General features: G+C 40.0%; 1 protein-coding gene across 17 annotated transcripts in view; it reads right to left on the bottom strand.

The window, feature by feature from the left end:
• Nucleotides 1–21663, bottom strand: part of mapk8ip3 (mitogen-activated protein kinase 8 interacting protein 3) — a 58656-nt gene that overhangs the window by 13843 nt on the left and 23150 nt on the right. For 2 of the 17 annotated variants that reach the window (XM_012970137.3, XM_012970144.3), the window contains exons 3-20: nt 21366–21486; nt 20954–21024; nt 19840–19931; nt 16857–16880; nt 13863–14007; nt 12461–12695; nt 11783–11885; nt 10726–10844; nt 9817–9828; nt 8388–8405; nt 6495–6552; nt 4988–5140; nt 4840–4894; nt 3681–3829; nt 2180–2236; nt 1661–1831; nt 831–990; nt 82–177 (exon numbers count right to left, since the gene is read on the bottom strand). In XM_012970137.3, coding sequence (XP_012825591.1) covers nt 82–177; nt 831–990; nt 1661–1831; nt 2180–2236; nt 3681–3829; nt 4840–4894; nt 4988–5140; nt 6495–6552; nt 8388–8405; nt 9817–9828; nt 10726–10844; nt 11783–11885; nt 12461–12695; nt 13863–14007; nt 16857–16880; nt 19840–19931; nt 20954–21024; nt 21366–21486 — 1839 coding nt within the window. 17 annotated transcript variants of the gene reach the window in all.

The following is a 21663-nucleotide window of genomic DNA, read 5'->3' as shown; positions in this document are numbered from 1 at the left end:
AAAATGCTGTGTAATTATATACGTGTTGTCTCTTTGCCTTTACAGGAAATAAGTACTCCCGGGGGACTGGCAGATTCTTACCTTCATGGTGGGATCTTTCTCTACCAGTGGCCTGCAGTAAACTGGGACTGGCACATTCTTCATGCGGTTATCCTCCTGTCCTCCATTTGGACTAAGCTGTCAGAGTTAACACATTTATTTGAATAAAATCAATATGTAAAACTGTTAGTTGCAGTTGGTCTTTTTTTGAGTGTGTTTTTTTTACTTATTTAGGTTCTCCTAAGCAAAATATTTAATATTTATATAATTCTGTTACTGAACTCTTTCTTGGGAGATACAATGCAATACGATGCAGATACGATGCAATTAATCTCCATGTTTGACACAACCATAATAAATTGATGTAAAAAACACAACTAGTTATGTACATACACAGACATAATGTATAGGTATGGGATCGGTTATCTGGAAACCCGAATTAGGGGAAGGCCATCCCCCATATTTGATTTGGTTATGTTAATCAAATAATTCAAAATAATTTCCTTTTTCTCTATAATAATAAAACAGTATCTTGTACCTGATCTCAACCAAGATTCATTCATACTTATTGGAGGCAAAACAATCCTATTGGGGTTCATTCACGGTATGGTGATCCAAATTACAGACCCCTTATCCAGGAAACCCCAGGTCCCAAGCATTTCGGATAACAGGTCCCATACCTGTACTTACAAGGCCCAACTATAGATCAACTATAGTTTTAATATATATAAAATAGATCAGGGAAATCACTAATCTAGTTCACAGATTCTATGATCCCTTGAGCTACCAACCTGCTTATATTTGGCAGGTAGGCTCCACCCACAGGCTTGGAGGCGCCCATCGTCATTGCGCACATGCTCCCGCACTTGGCGGTACTGCTCGCGCTTCTGCTCCCGGCGAGCCGTAGATGTGCAGTCGCTGAGGAGAGAAGCTACAGTGTTACTCCTCAATCTAAGGGAAAAGAAAAAGATGCGGCAGAGCGTCAGGGGAGAGAGCAGAAAGCAAAGCAGCAAGGGTTAAAGGCATCTAGTGAGCAAGAAGGCAAGCATGGGGAGGGCAAATGCAAGGTAGCATAGGAGGGGGCTGTATGTACCATAATCAGGGGTACATTTAATTCTATCCAAGGAAGTGGTGAATCTCATTCAATTTGTCGAACTGGATGTGATACAATGTGCAATGTGTCCCAGAACCTGGGAGTTTTTTTGTAACCCTGTGGCTAAAAATTCTAGTCAGTGGGACACGTAGTTATTAGTGTGTTAGACAGGCACCTCTACCCAGGCCTGGACTGGGAATCTGTGTGTTATGGCAAATGCCAAAGGGGCTGCTGTAAGTAGCCATAGACAGTCACTATTTATTGGGCTGGTAACACATGAAGGCCCAAACAGTGCTTGGAATGCCAGGGCCTATTTTGAATCCCAGTCTGCACCTGCCTCTACCAATAGATGGAAACATCAAGACATTGGAAAAACATTAATATGCATTCACCTATCATCATTGACTAGTCGTGAACAACCAAAGCCATGGATTTTCTACACAACTAAAAAATACTTAATAATCAGAATTTATTTATAGTTTTATGTTGTGTCTTTGTACACTCTTTCAAGCACAATGCTTGACTTACTCATCTGGGAAGAACTCAATGGTGCGCCCCCCAGAGGAGATCTGGCACATGGTGTGGCTGCGGCGCTGGCTGAATCCCGCAGGCGTGGGAGACTTGTAGTGGATATTGACAGATGGGTAAGTCCTCTTGGGAGGTGGTGGGCTGGATGAAGAGCTGAAAAGCCTGCTGAAGCTGAAAGAAAATAGGCAACATTACACAGCTATGAGGAGCCACTGTGCATTCTATATTAGTGGTTCATTTGTGGTCATAGACAGTTAAGATCTTCCTGGGCAACTGATGTGATGATATAACAGAAACCTCTTATTGCCAATATCTCAATTCATAGAAAATGACTGAGAGTTAATCTGTGCACTCAACATGCCAAGCTTGACTTAATATACAGTGAATTTGTTGGGTCAAATACATTGTGATAAAGACAATATCAGGGATAGTAAGGAACTTATAAATGGCACCCAGTCAAAGGCTGCCTGATCTATCTGTCAAAGTGTATGATGGAAATACAAGTACAGGCAAACCTACAATTGCCAAATGGTTGACTTCTTCTTCTCCTGGACTGAAGGGTGCTCCCTGGAGGCTCTGCAAAAGGAAAAAAGATGGATTTTTGTGTTAGTAAAGCTCTAATCATGCTAAACAATGGAACGTTAGTGAAGGCTTTGGATCATAGAAGAGGATTTTCCTGGGGATCTTACACTCTGCCAAAGTGCAATTTCGAGCTCAATCTTCAAGTTTTTTCTGCAGAAATAGGGGTTTTGCCCAGAATTCCAGTGTAATTTCAGTCACAAGGGGGCAAAGTGCCTGATGCAATTGCATCTTATTCAGCAAAATGAAAGCAACAATGCATGTTTTTCAACACAAATCAGACTCTTTCACATGGAAGTCCATCTCCCATCATTTCCAAAAATAAAACCGAACCAGTGATTGTCCACTTTTAGTGGGAGTCCACCTCTGAGTTAAGGCTTGTACCCTCAAGCGTCCCTTTCTGCTTTTCCCTGGAGTGCATTCCTCTGCATTCTACCACAGGGGAGCGCAGGAAGGAACGCACCCTATTCTTCTCAATATGCCCGTACTCACACTGGTCCATGAAAGTGCCAAACGCAGGTGGGACTCTTGGATGTTGCTCTCAGTTCCTCCAAACCAGGTAGTTGTTTTTGAATTCCTGGCTTAATGGCAAGTTTTGGTTGAATAAAAACAAGATTTACTACCAAATAAAGCCCCCTGTAAGCTGTTAGTGTGCATAGAGGCTGCCTAATAGCCAATCTTAGCCCGTATTTGGCACCTCCATGAACTTTTATGATGCTTGTGTTGCTCTCCAAATTTTTTTACATTTTGACTGTGTGTCTATGAAGATTCTTATTCATCCAGGTGCATTTAAACCCTTGAGGGTAGTAAAGTCACAGGCATCCAATCTTAATGGTTCCATTAAACTTATTCAGTTAGCTGTTGGCTGAAACTGACAGGTGTAAGAAGGTATGATCCAGTCACAATGGTACCATGATTCTCAATGATTGATTGATTGATTCTCATAATTTTACTGCGGTTCACCGGTAAAAAAGGTTGGGGAACCCTGATTTAGAGAGTAATATTATGAAACACTTTGCAATTGGTCCTCATTTTTCATTATATGTAGTTGTGTAATTATTTTGTTTTTTGTTCAATAACTTTCCAGTCTGGAATTTCAGCGTGGTTTGATTGAGAGACTAGAAATAGAAAAACAAGTAATAAAAAGTAGCAATAACAAATAAGTTGCAGACTCACAGAGCAATAGTTTTTTAGCTGCTGAGTCATTCCAACATTGGAAAAAGTGAAAAGAAGAAGGCAAATAATTCAAAAACTCTAAAAAATAAATAATGAGGACCAACTGAAAAGTTGCTTAGAATTGGCCATTCTATAAAATATGAAAAGTAAACTTAAAGATGACCCCTCCCTTTAGTAATTCAGCTCCATATCTCTTTCATTAATAATGAGAGGTGATCTAGCCCTGCTACAAGGGAGTAAAGCACTTTTACATGAATTCCTTCACCTGATCATCTCTGTCCACCGCACAGCTTCTTGCAACTCCATCAGTCTTTCTTTGTACTGGTTCCTTTCCATTAGAACCCGGGCCATCTCAACGCGGGTGAATCGTCTACGCTGAGCGATGGGAATGTTGTCCTGCAGCGGTGAGGAGCTCTTATATGTCAGACAGAGAAAGACAAAAGGAATGTAAATATGAAACACCCTGGTTTGTACTGGCAAGCAATATTTTTATCCAGAAAAGAGCAACTGGCTTCATGACTAGGCCACTTCTTATATCAGGACACAATAACTGGACACAATTACTGGATGCCCAGGACACAATACCACAAAAGCAACCGCTTCACTATGTCCATTTTTTAACATGAAGATGTGTTTTTGTTATCCAAAAAAAGTCAATAAATTCACCAGAGAATGCAAGTTATGAGTTAAATATGCACAGCATGCAGTTACTCCAAAATCTGGTTATTTATTAACTCAGCAAAATGCTCCCTGCATAGTGACATTAATGAGAGTGCTTTATATGAGAAGCTATAACCACTGATGCAATTACCTCAACTCCTCATTTTAATGTGATAATTAGCTGTGTTGGATCTATTTAAAGCACCGAGTGTAGCAGGGGAATAAAACTAGACAGTGGAATTTATGTAGGCACCTATGTTGCCCTGTAACTGTACTAAGTTATCTGCAGCTCACAGCTTTCAATTAGCTTCAACTTAACTCATCCTCATTCCAAGACAAAAAATAAAGTTACTGTAAGTACAACCAGAGCAGCAAATGTTTTGTTCCCCTTCATGATTTTTATGGTGTAGTCTTAACTATTAAATTACACTGTGAGCATCACAAATGATTTATTTAACTGTTTAAAATTGTATTCACTAACCAATGGAACTGCTTTCAGATAAGCTATTGTTGTTTATCCTATGCAGTATTGGAGGAAACATGGTTTTTCCGTGACAGAATCCCTTTTTCAGTTTAACCCCCTTGGCATGTTTAATGACTTTTATCCTTGGTGCATTTTCTTTGTCTGTTGGGGGTCATGGAAGCAGAACTGCTGGGAAGAAGTGCTTCGTGCTAAAAATATTTGTGTTAACAACAAACAGTGTATACTAGCCCCTCAAACTGTAATTCTATATCGCAGAGAAGCATGTTAGGGAGATGCCAACCTCTTCCACTTCCTCTTTGGGTTCTTGCAAGGCCACAATAGCTTCCGATTTCACCCTGGAAAAGAGAAAAATAAGATAATTAACTTTAAAATAACTAACCTTACGTCTACCTGCATCAAGTATCTGTCAGACAGCACAAGCTTTGTACCTCTTAAGCTCCTCTTCTAGCTCTTTCACACGTGTTTCCATTTTAACCTTGGCTTGTTTGGTGGCTTCCAGCTCTCCCTTGAGCACCTCCTGCTCCCCAGTCAGTTGGTCCAATTTTGCAATCAAGTCATTCTTAACAACATTTAGCGCATTCCTAACAAAGGTGAGAAACATGGTAATAACAAGTCAATGTGAACTTCAGCCACTGGGACAATGCCTCAGACTTTCATATGTTTCCTTGTAAATTGGTGGTCATGTCATGGGTTACAGGTGATTGGTCACTGCTGAGCAGCAATGGGTTTACTGAAGCAAAAGAAATGGAAGCTTTGGTAAAAACCCCACTTTTAAGCCTTTATATAATATCTTGTTAATTTTAAAGTCATGGCATATTGTAAGGCTTCTGTAGGTACAACGGATCAAAGCACCATGTGGCATGCACTCAATCGGACACCAAGGCAGCGGTGAAGGTTAAACAGCTTTATTCATCAATACATCCTGCGGTGAGTGACCTGACTCTTTTAAAGATTTTTTTAAATTGGTTAAATTGAGTTTCATGGTTGCTTTTTATGTCTGGATGACAAGTCCCCTTTAAGTGGCCTGCTTATAGTCCTTATTTGCCCACGTGAATGTGACACCTTCTGTATTTGCCTGTGTCTGGTCCTTGACTTTACCTCCCCTCTATCCATCTCCTGAATTAACTAGACTGTGCTTTTTGCTGCCCGCCATGTGTGTCTTTGCTGCTCTCTCCTTTCCTGACTCATGGCAACACGTGTCCACTAGCTTTTTTTACAGTGAAAGTAAACGATTGTGGAACCCTTTCCCAGTTGTAGGTACTTTGGCACAGATATAAGGCCACTTCAAGAAAGGGTTAAATGCCTTTAGAAAGAAAAAGAATGATACACATGCACATAGAAGAAGGGAACATAACACAAAACCTTGATGTACAACAAAGCAGGGGTGCACTGAACCCAGTTTTTTGGGTTCGGCCGAACCCCTGAATCCATGTTAAGGAATTTGGCCAAATAGCGAACCGCATCCTAATTAAATGTCGCCACGCCATTTCCGCCCAGATTCCGTTCAGCCAGGACCATGGATTCAGCTGAATCCAAACCGTGCCGAAAAAAGGCAGAATCCTAGCCGAATCCCGAACCAAATCCTGGATTCGGTGCATCCCTACAACAGAGATCCCCAACCGTTTTCACTCATGAGCCACACAAGCATTAAAAAAGTACTTTGGAGATACTAAATAAGGGCTGTGATTGGCTATTTGGTAGCCCCATGTGGACTGCTGGCCTGAAGGAGGCTCTGCTTCAAATAAAACTGTGTCTCTGGGCTTCCCAAACTTGCCTCCAATGTAGATTTGGGCAACTACTTTGAGGCTACTGGAGTAACAACAAAGGGGGTGGTTGCAACATGTTGCTCACTAGCCACTGGTTGGGGATCACTGCTGTACTATATGTCTTTGGAATTATAGGCAAAACTTAAAAAAAGATCATACGCAAACTTACTTTGTCTCTAAAAGCTGTGAGTTTTCCAGAAGGAGATTGCCCACTTCTTTTCCCATTCCTGAAACAACAGTATGTTATTGCCCTGGTGTAGAGGCCATTTTGGGTTAAAAATCACTGTCCTAGAAAGTAAAAATATTGCCTAGGCACAAGTAGGACAATAATTGTACCACTGCCATCGTTACCATCTAAACACAGGATATTTTACTTGAAGACATGACTTATTTTAACTCAAATAACAGCCAGAAAAACACCACTCGCCCCACTGCACTCCTGATGGCTGTGTCATGGGTTATACTCTGTTACTGATAATATGGATCAGATTGTATTTTCATCAAACTAAGGGATCAGTAGTGGGGAGTGAGATGAAACAAACATGTATGTAGTACAGAATTTAGGCTAAGTCCGGTGGTGCAAATCTGGATATACGCAGGGTTAATATACATGGTCATGTCTTCTGGGTCAACTTTACCCCTGCATTACTCTTTAACCTTTTTTTGTAAGGTTGAAAAATTAGCATTCTAACAAATTAAAAGCACAGAAGACAATATACGTTGTTCACATGACTATTTGCAGCAGTTGTATCACTGAGATTTCATTGCAGCTTGGTTGACATAAAGCTGTGGCCATTTTCTGTTGCCTATTTTATTTGAAAGTACTTTTCCTGCTTTTAGGTTCTATAATTCCTGCTCCTGCAGCCCTCTTCTCGTCTTTATGATATTAGCGGATTAAAAATACTTACATCAAGAAAGCAGGAATGGAGCTCCCCTTGCAGATGAGCACTTTAGCTTGTGATGGGTATATGTCCCTTTTGGTTCACCTTTAAGCAAACTTTTAGTATGTAATAGAATAACCCATTCCAAGCAATTTTGCAATTGTTTTCATGATTTATTTTTTATAGTTTTTTAATGATTTGCCTTCCTCTTCTGCCTCTTTCCAGATTTCAAATGGGGGCCGCTGACCCCGACAGCTAAAAATGACTGCTCTGTGAGCTTACAATTGTTTTGTTATTGTTACGCTTTATTACAGGTATGGGACCTGTTATCCAGAATTCTCGGGACCTGGGGTTTTCCAGATAGGATCTTTCCGTAATTTGGATCTCCATACCTTAAGTCTGCAAAAAAATCATTTTAATACTGAATAAACCCAATAGGTTTTTTTGCCTCCAAGGTTACAAGGTTATGTTTTATTACGCGATAAAGGAAATTATTTTTAAAAATTCGAATTATTTGCTTATAATGGGGTCTATGGGAGATGGCCTTTCCGTAATTCGGAACTTTCTGGATAATGGGTTTCCGGATAAGGGATCCTATACCTGTACTTATCTTTCTATGCAGACTCTCTTCTTTTGATATTCCCAAACCACTGTCTGGTTGCTTGGGTAAATTGCACCCTAGCAACCAAATAGGTGCTGAAATGCCAAACTGGAGAGCTGGTGAACAAAAATCTAAATAAATGAAAAACCATAAAAAAGAAAATGAAAAATGAAGCCCAACTGCAAATTGTTTTACAATATCTACATCATACTAAAAATTATTTTAAAGGTGAACTACCCCTGATTTGATATTAAACATGCGTTTAGTTGTAACCAATGATATGCCATGGAAGCTATGGGAGCAGCCACTGAGGCAGAACATAAAAGCAGGAAAAAAAAGTAACAATACATTAAATTCATACGTTTTTTTAATTTAGTTGTTAAGTAAAGGTTATTAATAGGTTAATAAAATATCAAAGTGATACACTGCTTAAAGTTAAAAATAAACAATAAATAAATAAATAAACTGAGTTCTGAAAACCCCCAAAACTTAGATTTCACAAACAGTGTATAAAGCAGGAGATGCAGCAAGTCAGAAAGAAGCCTGGCATACAGATGACAAACGCAGGCCGCGGCCTTACCAAAGAAATCATCCCGCACTAGGAGTGCAGCCCCGTGGGGAGACAGAGGGAGGCAGTAGAGAGGGGAGGAAAAGAAAACAGAGCAGCTGTTAGGAAGTGACTGGATATTAGCCATAATAGCGCTGCTGCCATGCACTGCCAATCTAAAGAGCGCACTTCATCCTATTTCCCACTTGGATGGATTTTATGGTAGTAAAGTTTTAGGGGTGGTTCACCTTTAAGTTAACTTTTTGCATATTATAGGCTAGCCACTTCTAAGCAACTTTTCAATTGGTCTTCACTATTTTGTATAGCTTTTAAATTATTTGCCCTCTTCTTCTAACTCCTTGCAGCTTTCAAATGGGGGTCACTGACCCCAGCATCCAGAAAACTATTGCTCTGTGCAGCTACAATTCTATCATTATTGTTACTCTTTAGAACTTATTTTTCTATTCAGGTCCTCTCCTATTCATACTCCCGTTTCTCATTTAAACCCCTCCCTGGTTGCTAAGGTAATTTGGACCCTAGCAAGCAGATAGCTGCTGAAACTCCAAAGCTGCCGAACAAACACTGAAATAATTAAAAAGCTACAAATAACAAAAAAATGAAGACCAATTGCAAACTGTCTTGGAATATTACTCTCTACATCATATTAAAAGTCAACTCAAAGGTGAACAACGCATTAATAATAAAGGTCTTAAACCACCAAAACTATCCAGGGAGGGCAGCTGAGGACAATTCCCAACAGTTATTTCTTATGTCCTTCATAGACCTATATCCTCATTTTCACTAGCTTTATCTAATGGTTGGGAGAGTGGGCCCTGGATGTAAGCTTCTCTGGTGGGGATGTAGGAGGCCCAGTCTGGCACTAGGCATGAATACCCAATACAATTTGCTCTGGTTGCGGCCAATCCCTATCCACTCCCTATAATAGCTCTCATCAATGTCAACAGTGTTGTGTAATAGTCAGTGTTTGCCCATCAGGTGCTAATGGACGCCCTTAGAGTTATTATTATACCAGTTAGTGCCTAGATGCACATTACATGACTTAGTACTGCCTTAAAATCCGTTCCAGGTTAAATAAAGATTTCAAAGTCATACTTAAAGGGTGTGCTTGGTTATTTAATCTAATCTACATTAGACATAGCACTGGTAGAACATTAAGGCCCTAATTTTCTAGCTGGAAGATCAGTGCTTTTCAGATCAATCAAGTCCTATGGGGAAAATTCTTCTGCCACAAGTAAACACCTGCCAAAACCTACTGTGTCACAAAAACCCAATTAATAAAAATGTGAACACCTTTTTTTTGGAGGAGAGAGACCCTGTGTAAATAAAGGGCTGAATTACTGCAAGGAGGCAAAGAACGCCATTCACTTAGCTGTCAGGCAGGGTTCTGGGAGGCAAGAGGAAGTTTAAAGCAAGGACCAAATAGAAAAAGGACGATACACACCTGAGAATTCTCCTTTTGAAGGCGGTTTGGTGATTAGGTGTGAGATAATGGGAATATGTGGAGAGAAAGGGAAACAAAGGATAAGACTGGGTCATTCATTAACAATTCAATGAAGCATAGCGTTATGCAAAAGTCCTCGTATGGCACCGGCAGCAGTCAGAGGATCAGTTGCCCATATCCATTTGCTAGGTCTTGTTGCTGGTCTCTCTGCTGGCACACAACACTGTGTAACCACTGTGGGAATATGTTACAACGATATGCAAATACAGGATTCATATTTTGCCCTGGGATTCTGCTTAGCAGTCTCAATACAGAAGATCCATTTCCTTTCTTCAGTTAATTAAATCAGAGGCTTAAGTGCGCCATACCTACCAATAATATTGCACAAAACATTGTTTATGTTTTTGGCCCACCAAGCCATGGACTTTTCATATTGGTTGGATCCAGAATTAAACAGTTTAGAAAATGTAATAAGTCATTGCCCCATATTGTCTGCAACTTGACTAAAACAACAGGAAGGTGGCCATACCATCTGAGACCCCACATACACACTCCGTCTGTTGGGCCAATGGGCCAATCGGACAGAGATTTATGTGGTTGGCCCATGTATTGTTGCCTTAAGCTATTTGAAAATAGAAGCTGATTTCATGTTAGAGACCCAATGAACAATTATAGCATTTGTTCCTTGTAACTAAGGATGCGCCGAATCCTGAAACCTTCGTAAAACATTCAGCTAAATACCAAACCGAATCTGAATCCTAATTTACATTTGGAAATGAAGCTAAGGAAGGGTTAATAAACGGAAAAAGTTTTTTTACTTCCATTTTCATGTAACACTTGGCCCAGTAATGGCAGTGAGTGATGATTAGGCAGAGCTGGACACTGCTTAGAAGGACGTGCACTGCTTACCTAGGAGATCCGCCCCTTCGTCGACATCACCAATGACCTCTGACCCAGCCGTGGACAATTCGTGGTATAAAGAATCGGTGTTGATTCCAAAAGCTTTGTTTACAATCCCTTGTGTTGGGCTAAAAAGATATTGTAGACTTAGTTTAAAAGGGGGAATTCCACCCAAACACAACGTAAGCTTTTTGAGCAGTAAACATAATTTCAAGGAACTTTGCAATATACATCAATTAAAAATATGCAGCCTTCTCTTGATTTTTTAATGTAATAATAAAATTGGACTGTTTGGAACAGTTCCCTAAGCCCGGCCCCTGTTCTCCTGCTGATCTGACTACTTTGAGACTCAAGTAAAATGTAACAGTAGTCGCCTGTCCTGAGCCTTCCTTTAGCCTGCATCCTCCCAATCCCACAATCCCCTGCACATGTGATGTCAATAAGGAAAGGAACATCACAGTGCAATGCATTGTGGGTTATGTAGTTCCTGCACGCTGTCTATAAGCTGTGGAGAAGTTGTTACAATTTGTAACATCAATGTTTTAGTCCCTCCTCCCCTGCCAGGATTTCAAATGATGCAGAAAGAGAAGAACTGTTTTGCAGCTGGATTTCAGCATATAAAATAGTATTTACTCCTACTTTTTGAAAGAACAGATTATAGTAATAGGTATATTAGGGGTTTCTGTGTTGTGTGGGGCTCTTTAACAAATTTCGGAAGCCGGAGTTCCCTTTTAAGCATTTAAAGTGTATTTGAAGACAAACAAGAAATACCTTCAGGTTACTGAGGCTCAATATGGAATCATACTCTAAACAAAGGTAAAAATAATTTGTTTGAAAGTCTCAACTGTATTTAATGTTTGGGTAGCACTGAGGGGGGTTTTCTTCTATGCAAAAGACATAAAAGATAAAATCTCCGTAGCCACTGCTAACAATTGTGATAGTAGTAGAAACTGAAATCCATTAAGTAGACTAAGGATAATTAACTGTATATAATTATTCAGTCTATCTTGCTTATCCTCAGATTTTGCATTTATTATCTGTTGACAGCATTATTTTCCTGTTTCACCTGTTTCCTGTGCGCTCCAGTCGTGGATCCTGACACATGTCCAGCTCTGGGGTGGAATCAATTATGTCTTGGACATCAGACCACTCATCGCTGCTTCCCATACCTGTAGGAGAGATACAGTGCTACTCCCACATGGATAAAGTTCCTAATAGGCTTTCCAGATAATATATAACAGCAAATGAGGTATATGCAGAGGGGTCAGTAACAAACACATAAACATGGGGGAATAAATGGTTGCAAAAAACATTTTGCATGTATATATGTCTTTAGAAAACAGCCCTTTTCCATGAATATAAAATGCACACTCTGAGAGAAATTAGTAGATGGCGCCCGATCAAAATCTTTTAACCTGGCCGATCGGCGAGTCGACCGATATCAGCAGCCTCCTGCGATATTGGTCGACTCGCCGATTTGCCATACAACGGGGTTTCGTACAATATTATCGGTGCGTGTATGGCCAGCTTAAGGGTTCGTAACTTTACTCTTTGTGCACCTGATCCGTTTCCGAATAGGCCTCTTTTTGTTGTGCTGGCCACCATTGCTAGGTTGGGAAAATATGGCATATCAGCACAGTAAAGCTAATTCTGTCTGCTTTGTGCCACACTGGAATATATGCCCAATCACTCTTTCAAACAGAAAAATGTAGAAAGCAGTTTTTTATGGAAAAGATGGCCTTACCTATGCTGACATTCCTCATCTCCTGGGTCACTTGCACTTCCATGTTATGGCTGTGCCTCTTCTCCCGTGATCTCTTGGCTTTTCCTGTCATGCCATAATCTTGGGGAGGCTGCAAACTCTCATGTAGAGGCGTCACAGCCGCCGACGGGACAGAAGAAGTAGGGGTGTTTGATTTTGTACCTGTAGTGCTTGGGGTAGCTGCTACTGACGACTGACCAGATTCTGACATTTCGTCCTGTTCAGAAAAGGGTTATAAAATTTTAACAACAAAGTCAGGCTCCACTTGTGGTAATTTCACTTTTTTGTGATTGTGTATGGGCCTCAAATGATACCCTCACTGATCAATACCCGATTAAGGATGATTCATATATTGTTCAGCCTGGGCAGCTGAGAGATGCATTGGGTCCCTGATGGGTTTACAAACACTAGGCTACTATGCAATCTCATACAGCCTCAATTTTAGTCTAAGGGCACCATGACTAATGTGGTGACACAGAGGAGACAAACTTGTATGAATGTGAGGAATTAACAAATGGAGGTGCACATACAGAGCTGGTGATATTGTGCAAAGGGATTTGTGTTCACCCTTTATACAACAATGTAATAAAACGGTTTGTTAAAGGAAATCTATACCTCAAGAAGGAATACTTAACCAACAGATTATATCATATTAAGTGGCCTATTAAAGAATTTTACCAAACTGAATATATATATATACTCTATATAACAGTAAATACTGCCATTTTACATCTTTTACATCTTCAGGCACTATTTTGTGATGGCCTGTGTGCTCCCTCAGAGATCAGCTGACAGGAAATAATGCAGCTCTAACTGTAATAGGAAGTAGTGTGAGAGTAAAAGGCAGAACTTCGTCCATTCATTGGCTAATGTGATCTAACATGTATGTTTTGTTTGCGGCCCATAGTACTTGAAATGGCAATGTTCTATTTAGGATTACCCAGTGGAACATACTACTAAAAAGTAGATTTTTATGAAAATGGTCCATTTGGATGAAGCAGGGTTTTACATTTGAGATGTTTTATGCAATATATTTTTAAAGAGACCTACGTTGTTTGGGGGTATAGTTTTCCTTTAAGGCACAGACACAGGGGAACCCCTAGTCTTCACATACTCTTAATTCCTGTGTCAGTTCTTTGTATACTTGGGCAAAGAATAAAAAAAGACATTTTGATATATGATATTCTGGCAATTTATAGTATTGTGTTATTAGTCCATGTGAATCCCCATTGAAACAGATGCTATCATAGAGTTAACTCATGAAAAAAAATGAACATGATCTCTTTATGAAAAAATCATATTCAGAACAAGAAGGTTCAGTGAGATGAATCTGGAGATGAAGACATATGGCAGGAACTTTGTTCCCTTGACTTTCTGGGCCAACCTTGTAGCTGAAGCTGGACTTTAGCTGGCTGAGGTCGCTCAGGTGCCAGTGGTCCGAGCTTGGGGTGATCTTGCCACCCATCTGCCCACGTACCATTCCATCCGCCAAGGGGAACACGTTGAGAGAGGTCGGCCGCTCCTTCCTGCTGGGGGATTACAAGAAAAGGATGGCTTTTAGGCCTGATACATACAAAGCAATGGCTGCCGATTTACACTTCTATGCATGTCACTCAAAAGGGAAATTTTATTAAGTAAAGGAGGAAATGTAATGAACAGGATAAAAAACATGAGGTAAGTGCTAAAAACAAATACTTCATTATTGTTATTCTGGGGTACTTGCCCCTTTTTTTGTTTTAATTCCATAAATGACATTTCTGCCATTCAGGAGTGTTACATTATACATACTACTGGCAGATATAGGGAATTGTAGTTGCGGCAATTAGGGAAATGTACTATACACAGAAGCTTCTCTAAGACTCTCATTATGCCTTACATTATACTTTGCACAACTATTACCTCTCTTGTTTAATGCTCTTGTCTCTGATTGGAGGAATTTTGAAATACAGGTTGGAAATGTACTCAGAAGTTTGAATAGTTTACAGAAGTATTAAGAAACCCGTAGTTAGAGGATATTTACAAGTCTGAGTAGGTCAGAGATGTATTTATAAGTTGGAGTAGGTCAGGGAAATATTCAGAACTCTGAGTAGATTAGAGGAGTTTATAGAAATCTGAGTAGGTTAGAGCAGTATATACTGGTTTGAGTAGGTTAGAGCAGTATATACTGGTTTGAGTAGGTTAGAGGAGTATAGAGAAGTCAGAGTAGCTTACAGGAATACTAAGAAGTTTGAGTAGGTTAAAAGAGTATATAAGAGTCTGTGTAGGTTAGAGGAGTATATAGAAGCCTGATTAAGTTAGAGGAGTACATAGGAGTCTGAGTAGGTAAGAGGAGTATATAGGAGTTTGAATAGGTTAGAAAAGTATTTAGATGTTTAGTATGTTAGGGATGTATTCATAAATCTTGGTAGATTAAAGGGGCATTCAGAAGTTAGAGTTGGTTATGGAAGTGCTATGAAACCTAAGTAGGTTAAAGGGGTACTTAGTAGTTAGATGGCCGCACATTGGCTGAGCTGCTGTCTTGGCCCCACCAGAGGTGACAGTCTATATGTTTCTGTAGAGGACCCTTGGGAGGTCCTGCCTAAATGATATCTATCCAAAAGTTGGTCAGACATTAATTGGGCAGGCTTGAAAATCCGATGATGACCGTGGTCCTCGCTCAAGCGATTTCTATAGGTCAGTAATGAGATCATCCAAATCTGGCCCACCGTGTTGGTGACCAAACCTTGTAAAAATCTGCTCAACTGGCAACGTGGCTAAGCAATTGGATCTTGCTCTGTATGGTCAGCTTTCAAGTAGATTAGAGAAGTATTTATAACTCTGAATAGGTTAGGGAGGTTTTCGGAAACCCAATTAGTAGGAGTATGTAAAAATCTAAGCAAGTTAAAGAAGTAATTTGACATTTAGGGCTCTGGCACACGAGGAGATTTGTCGCCTGTGTTTTTCCCCCAGGCGCTTTGGCGACAAGTCGCCACGACAATACACACGAAGAGATTTCATGCGAGTTTAGCTCCAGGCGATCTGCTACCCATGGTGCCACTCAACAGTTACCCCTCCCACATGTTTACTCAAGTCGCTCAGAAAAGGGTCTGTGTGCGATTTGAAACAGCAGGCGACTTGAAGTAGTCTTGTATGTTTTGACGCTGGCGATTTCCATTGGTTTAGCATTGGCGTCTTGTCGTTCGTCTTGTCGCCAAATCGCTCTTTTAAAAATCGCCGGCGACAAATCTCCTCGTGTGCCAGAGCCCTTAGGCAGATTAGACTACCATTCAGAACTCTGACTCAGACTTCAGGATTCAGAAGTATTCACCCATATGAGCCGCTGAGAGAAGTATTCACCCATATGAGTAGCTGAGAGAAGTATTCACCCATATGAGCCGCTGAGAGAAGTATTCACCCATATGAGTAGCTGAGAGAAGTATTCACCCATATGAGTAGCTGAGAGAAGTATTCAGGTTAGAATGGTATTCTCATATTTTAGCAGTATTCAGAAATTTCAGGTTAGAGAAGCATTCCCAGGTTTGAATAGAATGACAATTACATTTTTGAAGGTTGTAGAAGTATAAAGCAGTTTGATGTTAGATAATATTTTAGAAGATGATTAGTACAAGTATGGGACTTGTTATCCAAAATTCTCAGGGTTTTCTGGAAAAGGGATCTTTCTGTAATTTGGATCTCCAGACTTTAAGTCTACATTAAATAACCCAAATAGGATAATTTTACCAACGACTAATCTCCCCGTGTGCCAGAGCCCTAAGGATTCATTATATCTCAGCTGGAATCAAGTAAAAGGTACTGTTTTATTATTACAGAAAAAAAGAAATATGTTTAAACATGTTAAATTATTTGATTAATATGTAGTCTATAAGAGATGACCTTCAGAAAGATGAGCTTTCTGGATAATGGGTTTCCGGTTAATGGATACTATAACTGTAAAATATTAAATGCACTTTAAAGCTAAGCTGAAATTCCAATATAATGCTTTGCTCAACACAAACTATACTATAATTGTGGCCAAGAGTTTAAAAAAGCTAATATATTCTTTAATTTGACTGTCTTAAAGCAAACATTGCCATTGCCTTGTTAGCCTTTACTGGTCTACTGATTTTTTTTCTATCTGCAATTCATATTGTGCAAAGACTTATACAGGGACTTCCTTGTACAGCAACATCCCTGGTAAATGAAGCAGCTACCATTTTAAATTCTTTAAAAAAACAAACTTCTGTGCAGAAATCAGCCATTTTAATTTCTTGAGTCATCTAAGCTGGAAGTGATGCCCACGATAAAACATTTCAAGGGGAAGTACACCACATATAGAAAAATGTCAGACCATGGCACGGTGGTTCGTTTGTGGAAACAATGAGTGAGTGGGAATTATTACCTCTTTCTCCAGGACTGGCGGTGGCTGCAGTGACACAGACAAGACACCCAAAACACATCGGCCACAGCACAAGAAGCGGGACAAGAAAACAAATGTTAGATGCTGCGCTTCATGCATATACGTGAGCAAGAGAATAGGTGTGCATGCTCTCAGCGTGATACATAAACATGGCAGTTTGGTGTAATGACGAATGGGTTGACATGCAGGTTTGCCTTACTATTCACCTTTTTTTCACTAAAAATGTCTATGCGATTCTGAAACAATAATTTTTATGCACCAACAAGCAATTCAAAATTAAAATGTCTGGCTATCCCTGGATGGATCCAAAAGAAAGTGTTCTGGAAGGAGATGAAGCCCAGAAGGAAGAACAGCACGGATACTGGGGGGAGATGGGTAAAGAGACAGACTAGAACACTGGTAAAGTGGGGAATAAACAGTAAGGGGAGAGGGAGGGCACAGGAGGAAAGAATGCAGAGGGAGGAAAGAAATGTGACATGGGAGGGGGTGAAAATAAAGAAACATAAAGAAAGGGGGTAAAGTTATTGGCCTGAGGGGATTCCATAGATGGAGAATCTGGCATATGGAGAATGGGGAATATGAAGGTTGAAGGGGAAAGGTGGGTTAAATGAAAAAAAGGCACAGATGAAGGTTCAAGGGGAAAGATGGGTAAAATGAAAAAAGAAAGGCACAGATGAGGGAAAGAAGAAGAGACAGTTGTTGAGCCCACATGGAAAGAAGAAGAGACAGTTGCAGTTTGTGAGGAAAGAAAGGCAGAAAAACACTGACAAACGTTGAGATGGGAAGTAAGACAAAGAAAAAAACCAGAAGCATATAATGTAGCATTGGAAAATAAAGCACGGAATGGCTCAAATGTAGGGCTAACAAACGTAAAAAGGGAAAACAATATTTTTATATCTTTAAACATTATGGGGATTATGTAATACAATGCACTAAGTTTGCCCAGGTGCAGTAACCATAGATTCCAATCAGCAAGGTTACTGGTCACCTGTTTAAATTTACTTATCACCTGTTTAATAGCAAATATCTTATTGGAAGCCATGGGTTACTGCTACTGGGCAAACTTACTGCCTTTTATTACATTTGGGGGAATGAGGGGAGATGCTAAAGCTCCCTGTCCCAGTACTGCATATTTCAGTATCACAGTAAACATTTATCTAAAGAAAGGAACAATGGTAGAATCATGCACAGACTCCACTCCTCCACCTTGGCTTTGGTCCTTAGTGGCCCATTCAACTTGTACTTTGGGGCAATTACAATTCACTAGCTGATGAGCATTCTACTGTACAATCTTTTCATTGTCAGTAGACAATGGGATTTGTAATCGGCAACACAGATGCCATTTCTTGTATATATACTGAAATTTATCATGAGACAGGGCCCTTTTAGGCTCCTTTACATACATGGGCCCCTTTAGTCACAAGGGGCAGATTCCTTAATTCCAGATTCAGCAAGACCTGCAGAACTAAAGAATCACACTACTCATTGGGTACAAACGGGTCCATGTATTACAGCGTTAAAAAGGTTGCTATGAAACTTATGAATGCAACCTTACCCATAATAAGGATTTATTTTTTGGTCTTGGTTTTACTTCTAGGAAATATATATCAGATAAATGTAGTACGAAAAAGACACACATGCCTAGACATGTGAGTACAGAAAACTTAACACCTTGCCCCATAATTCTGATACCCCTTTAATAACATCACATTGTAACACTGTGGACTTGGAATATGAAATCTGATACACTGAAATAATGTATAAATGAAGAAATGCACATTAAAGGCACACTGACTCTCGGGGAGATCAGCGGAGCATGCAGTTCTCTTCCCTTTAGTGTGAAGACACACTGAGCTACTAGTAGCAGCTACTTTTTCCACAGCTACTAAACTCCAGAAAATATCCTGTCATAGACAGTACTGAGAATTACCTCTGTTAAAGGAACACTAACACCAAAAAATGAAAGTGTATAAAAGTAACTAAAATATAATGTGCTGCTGCCTTGCACTGGTAAAAGTTGTGTGTTTACTTCAGAAAGCCTACTATAATTTATATAAATCAGCTGCTGTGTAGCCATGGAGGCAGCCATTCAAAGGAGAAAAGGCACAGGCACAGGCACATAGCAGATAACAGATAAAACACTATTGTATTCTACAGAACTTATCTGTTATCTGCTATGTAACCTGTGCCTTTTCTCCTTTTTTCCACCTTGAATGGCTGCCCCCGTGGCTACACAGCAGCTTATTATATAAATTATAGTAGTGTTACTGTAGCAAACACACCAGTTTTACCAGTGCAGGGCAACAGTGCATTATATTTTTATTACTTTAAAGCTCTTTCATTTTTTAGTGTTACTGTTCCTTTAAACACACATAGAGACAGTTATCAGTAAACGATCAACATTGTCTATTTTAGTAGCCACAACTAGTAGCTGCTACTAGTAGCTCCATGTGTCTTCACCCTTACCCATAGCTGTACCCTGCCAGTCACTGCCAGGGATGTGTGGCCCCACAAGCACATGCAGAAACAGACACATCTAACTGATCGTATAACCAGTCCTAGAAGTGCACAACTGTGACAACATTCTATAATAATGTGACAGTCATATTTCATTGTATGCTTTCCCAATGTCACATCAGTGGTTTTGCCATTTCAGTCACTGCCCAATGCATGTGCTGAGATACAGTTCCCAGTTTTACTTGTGCCCTTATTCCTGCTGATGTTTCTCGCTGGCATTGGCACACCGGCACACTGGCGTATAAAACATTTAGGCAGCAGAATCATTCCATCAAGAAATCTACACAGCGCTGGTCCAGTGAAACAAACGCACTTCTCAGTTCTTGGGGCACACAGGTTCTTATTCTCTAAACCATATTGTTTGATCATGCTTTGTCAGTGCAAAAAATACACAAAAAAAAATGTGGTTATTTCAAACTGTATGTTATTTATGTGTTTAAATCTGCACCTTCGGCCTGTAACACCACCATCTGATTGGCTGTTTCCTGCTACTTGCTGCAGTTTAGACCGCTCGATATGTTCTACGTAGGTTTGGATCATCTGAAAAGCAAAGAGAAAATGTCTCTGAATTTTCCACATCTTGGCTCTGGCTTAAAGTGTTATTATACAACAGTAACCCCATTAACACCCAACAGATAACTGAAAAAAGTTGCCAGAAACAGTATCCAGAGTTCTCCTTAAGGCGGCGGATAATGGTGCAGACTAAATTGGAAGCCTACTGGCCAACACAATGCTCTTCCCAGTCAGGCTTGTGAGTGGTGCAAATAGGATGCTAAGAAGAAGAAGCCAAGGGCATATAATATAGTAAGTAACTCATTGCACTGTTCAAACAAGATACTACTAAACTGAGCCTGACTGGGTTTTAGTAATTTAAAGAAGGCATACTAATACAGAGGCTTAGCACACTGCACCCCCTTAAAGGGAAACTCAGTTAAAGAAAGGAGAGAAAGGGGAAATCAGTTAAACCCCTAATATACCTATCACTGTTATCTGTTCCTTCAAAAAGTATGAATAAATACCCTTTTTATATGCTGAAATCCAGCTACAAAACAGTTCTTCTCTTTCTGCATCATCTGAAATCCTGGCAGGGGAGGAGGGACTAAAATACTGTTAACAACTTCTCCACAGCTTACAGACAGCATGCAGGGCCTACATAATCCACAATGCATTGCACTGTGATGTTCCTTTCCTTATTAATGTCACGTGTGCAGGGAATTGTGGGATTGGGAGGATGCAGGCTGAAGGCAGGCTGAGGACAGACGACTATTGTTACATTTTAAGTCTCAAATTTGTCAGCCAGATCAGAAGGAGAATAGGGGGCCGGGCTTAGGGAATTGTTCCAAACCATATTATTACATTAAAAATCATGAAAATGCTGCATATTTTTTAATTAATGTATATTGCAAAGTTGCTTAAAAATGTTTACTTTTCAAAAATTTTAAGTTGTGTTTGGGCGGAGTACCCCTTTAAATAAATCAGCCTCATAGCATGCTTTACACTATTGCACCCGTTCTATTCGCTTCACTTTATTAAAGCCTTAGAGAAGGCAAGGTGGAACATACCTCTGTGTGTCTCTGATGTAATGCATTATATTCCTTCTTCAACTCTGATTCTCTTTCTTCCAGCCTGGAGACTGAGAAAACAATAGACAACAAATGACACTAGCATCAATCGCCTCCTTTAAGAAATGCAAAAAGCAAAGCTCCAGGCCATACACTATCACATATAAAGATTAGTTAAAGGGGCAGTATACATTTACTAACATATTTCTTCAGCTTGAGTAATATAAATGGATCTTGTGCTGAAAATGTATTTGCCTGTTCTTTTATGGTGCCTAATCTTTCCCACAAACAGTTGGGGGGTAAGTCCTGAATGCTTTCCCTTTTAAAGTAAATTGGCTCTGCCCAATGAAATACATTACATCTAATGCCCATCCCACAAGGCACATCTTGCAATGTCTACCCTACCACGCACTTTGGTCAGCATAGTTTTTGGTTTTCAGCTCCATCTGCCGTCCCTGAAATTCGAGGGTTTCCACCTGGTACTGGAGATCCTTCTTCTCTTGCTCCAAGGCATCTTCAAATTCGATAAATTTCTGCAAAAGTCAAAGAAAAAGAGTGCATGAGAGAGATGAAAAATGATCAGCATGGAGGAAGGTTAGAAAACCCAATCCTATTCCCAGTTCTATACAGCTCAGATACATATATATTTATGACATAAAGCTATTCGCGAGCTTCATCCTAAGCACTTTCGGAGTGGCCCTCCAGGATAC

The sequence above is a fragment of the Xenopus tropicalis genome, chromosome 9 (genome assembly GCF_000004195.4).
Source record: "Xenopus tropicalis strain Nigerian chromosome 9, UCB_Xtro_10.0, whole genome shotgun sequence".
Lineage (NCBI taxonomy): Eukaryota > Metazoa > Chordata > Amphibia > Anura > Pipidae > Xenopus > Xenopus tropicalis.
The sequence above is the reverse complement of the archived record's forward strand: the minus strand, read 5'-3'. Positions and strand labels throughout refer to the sequence as shown.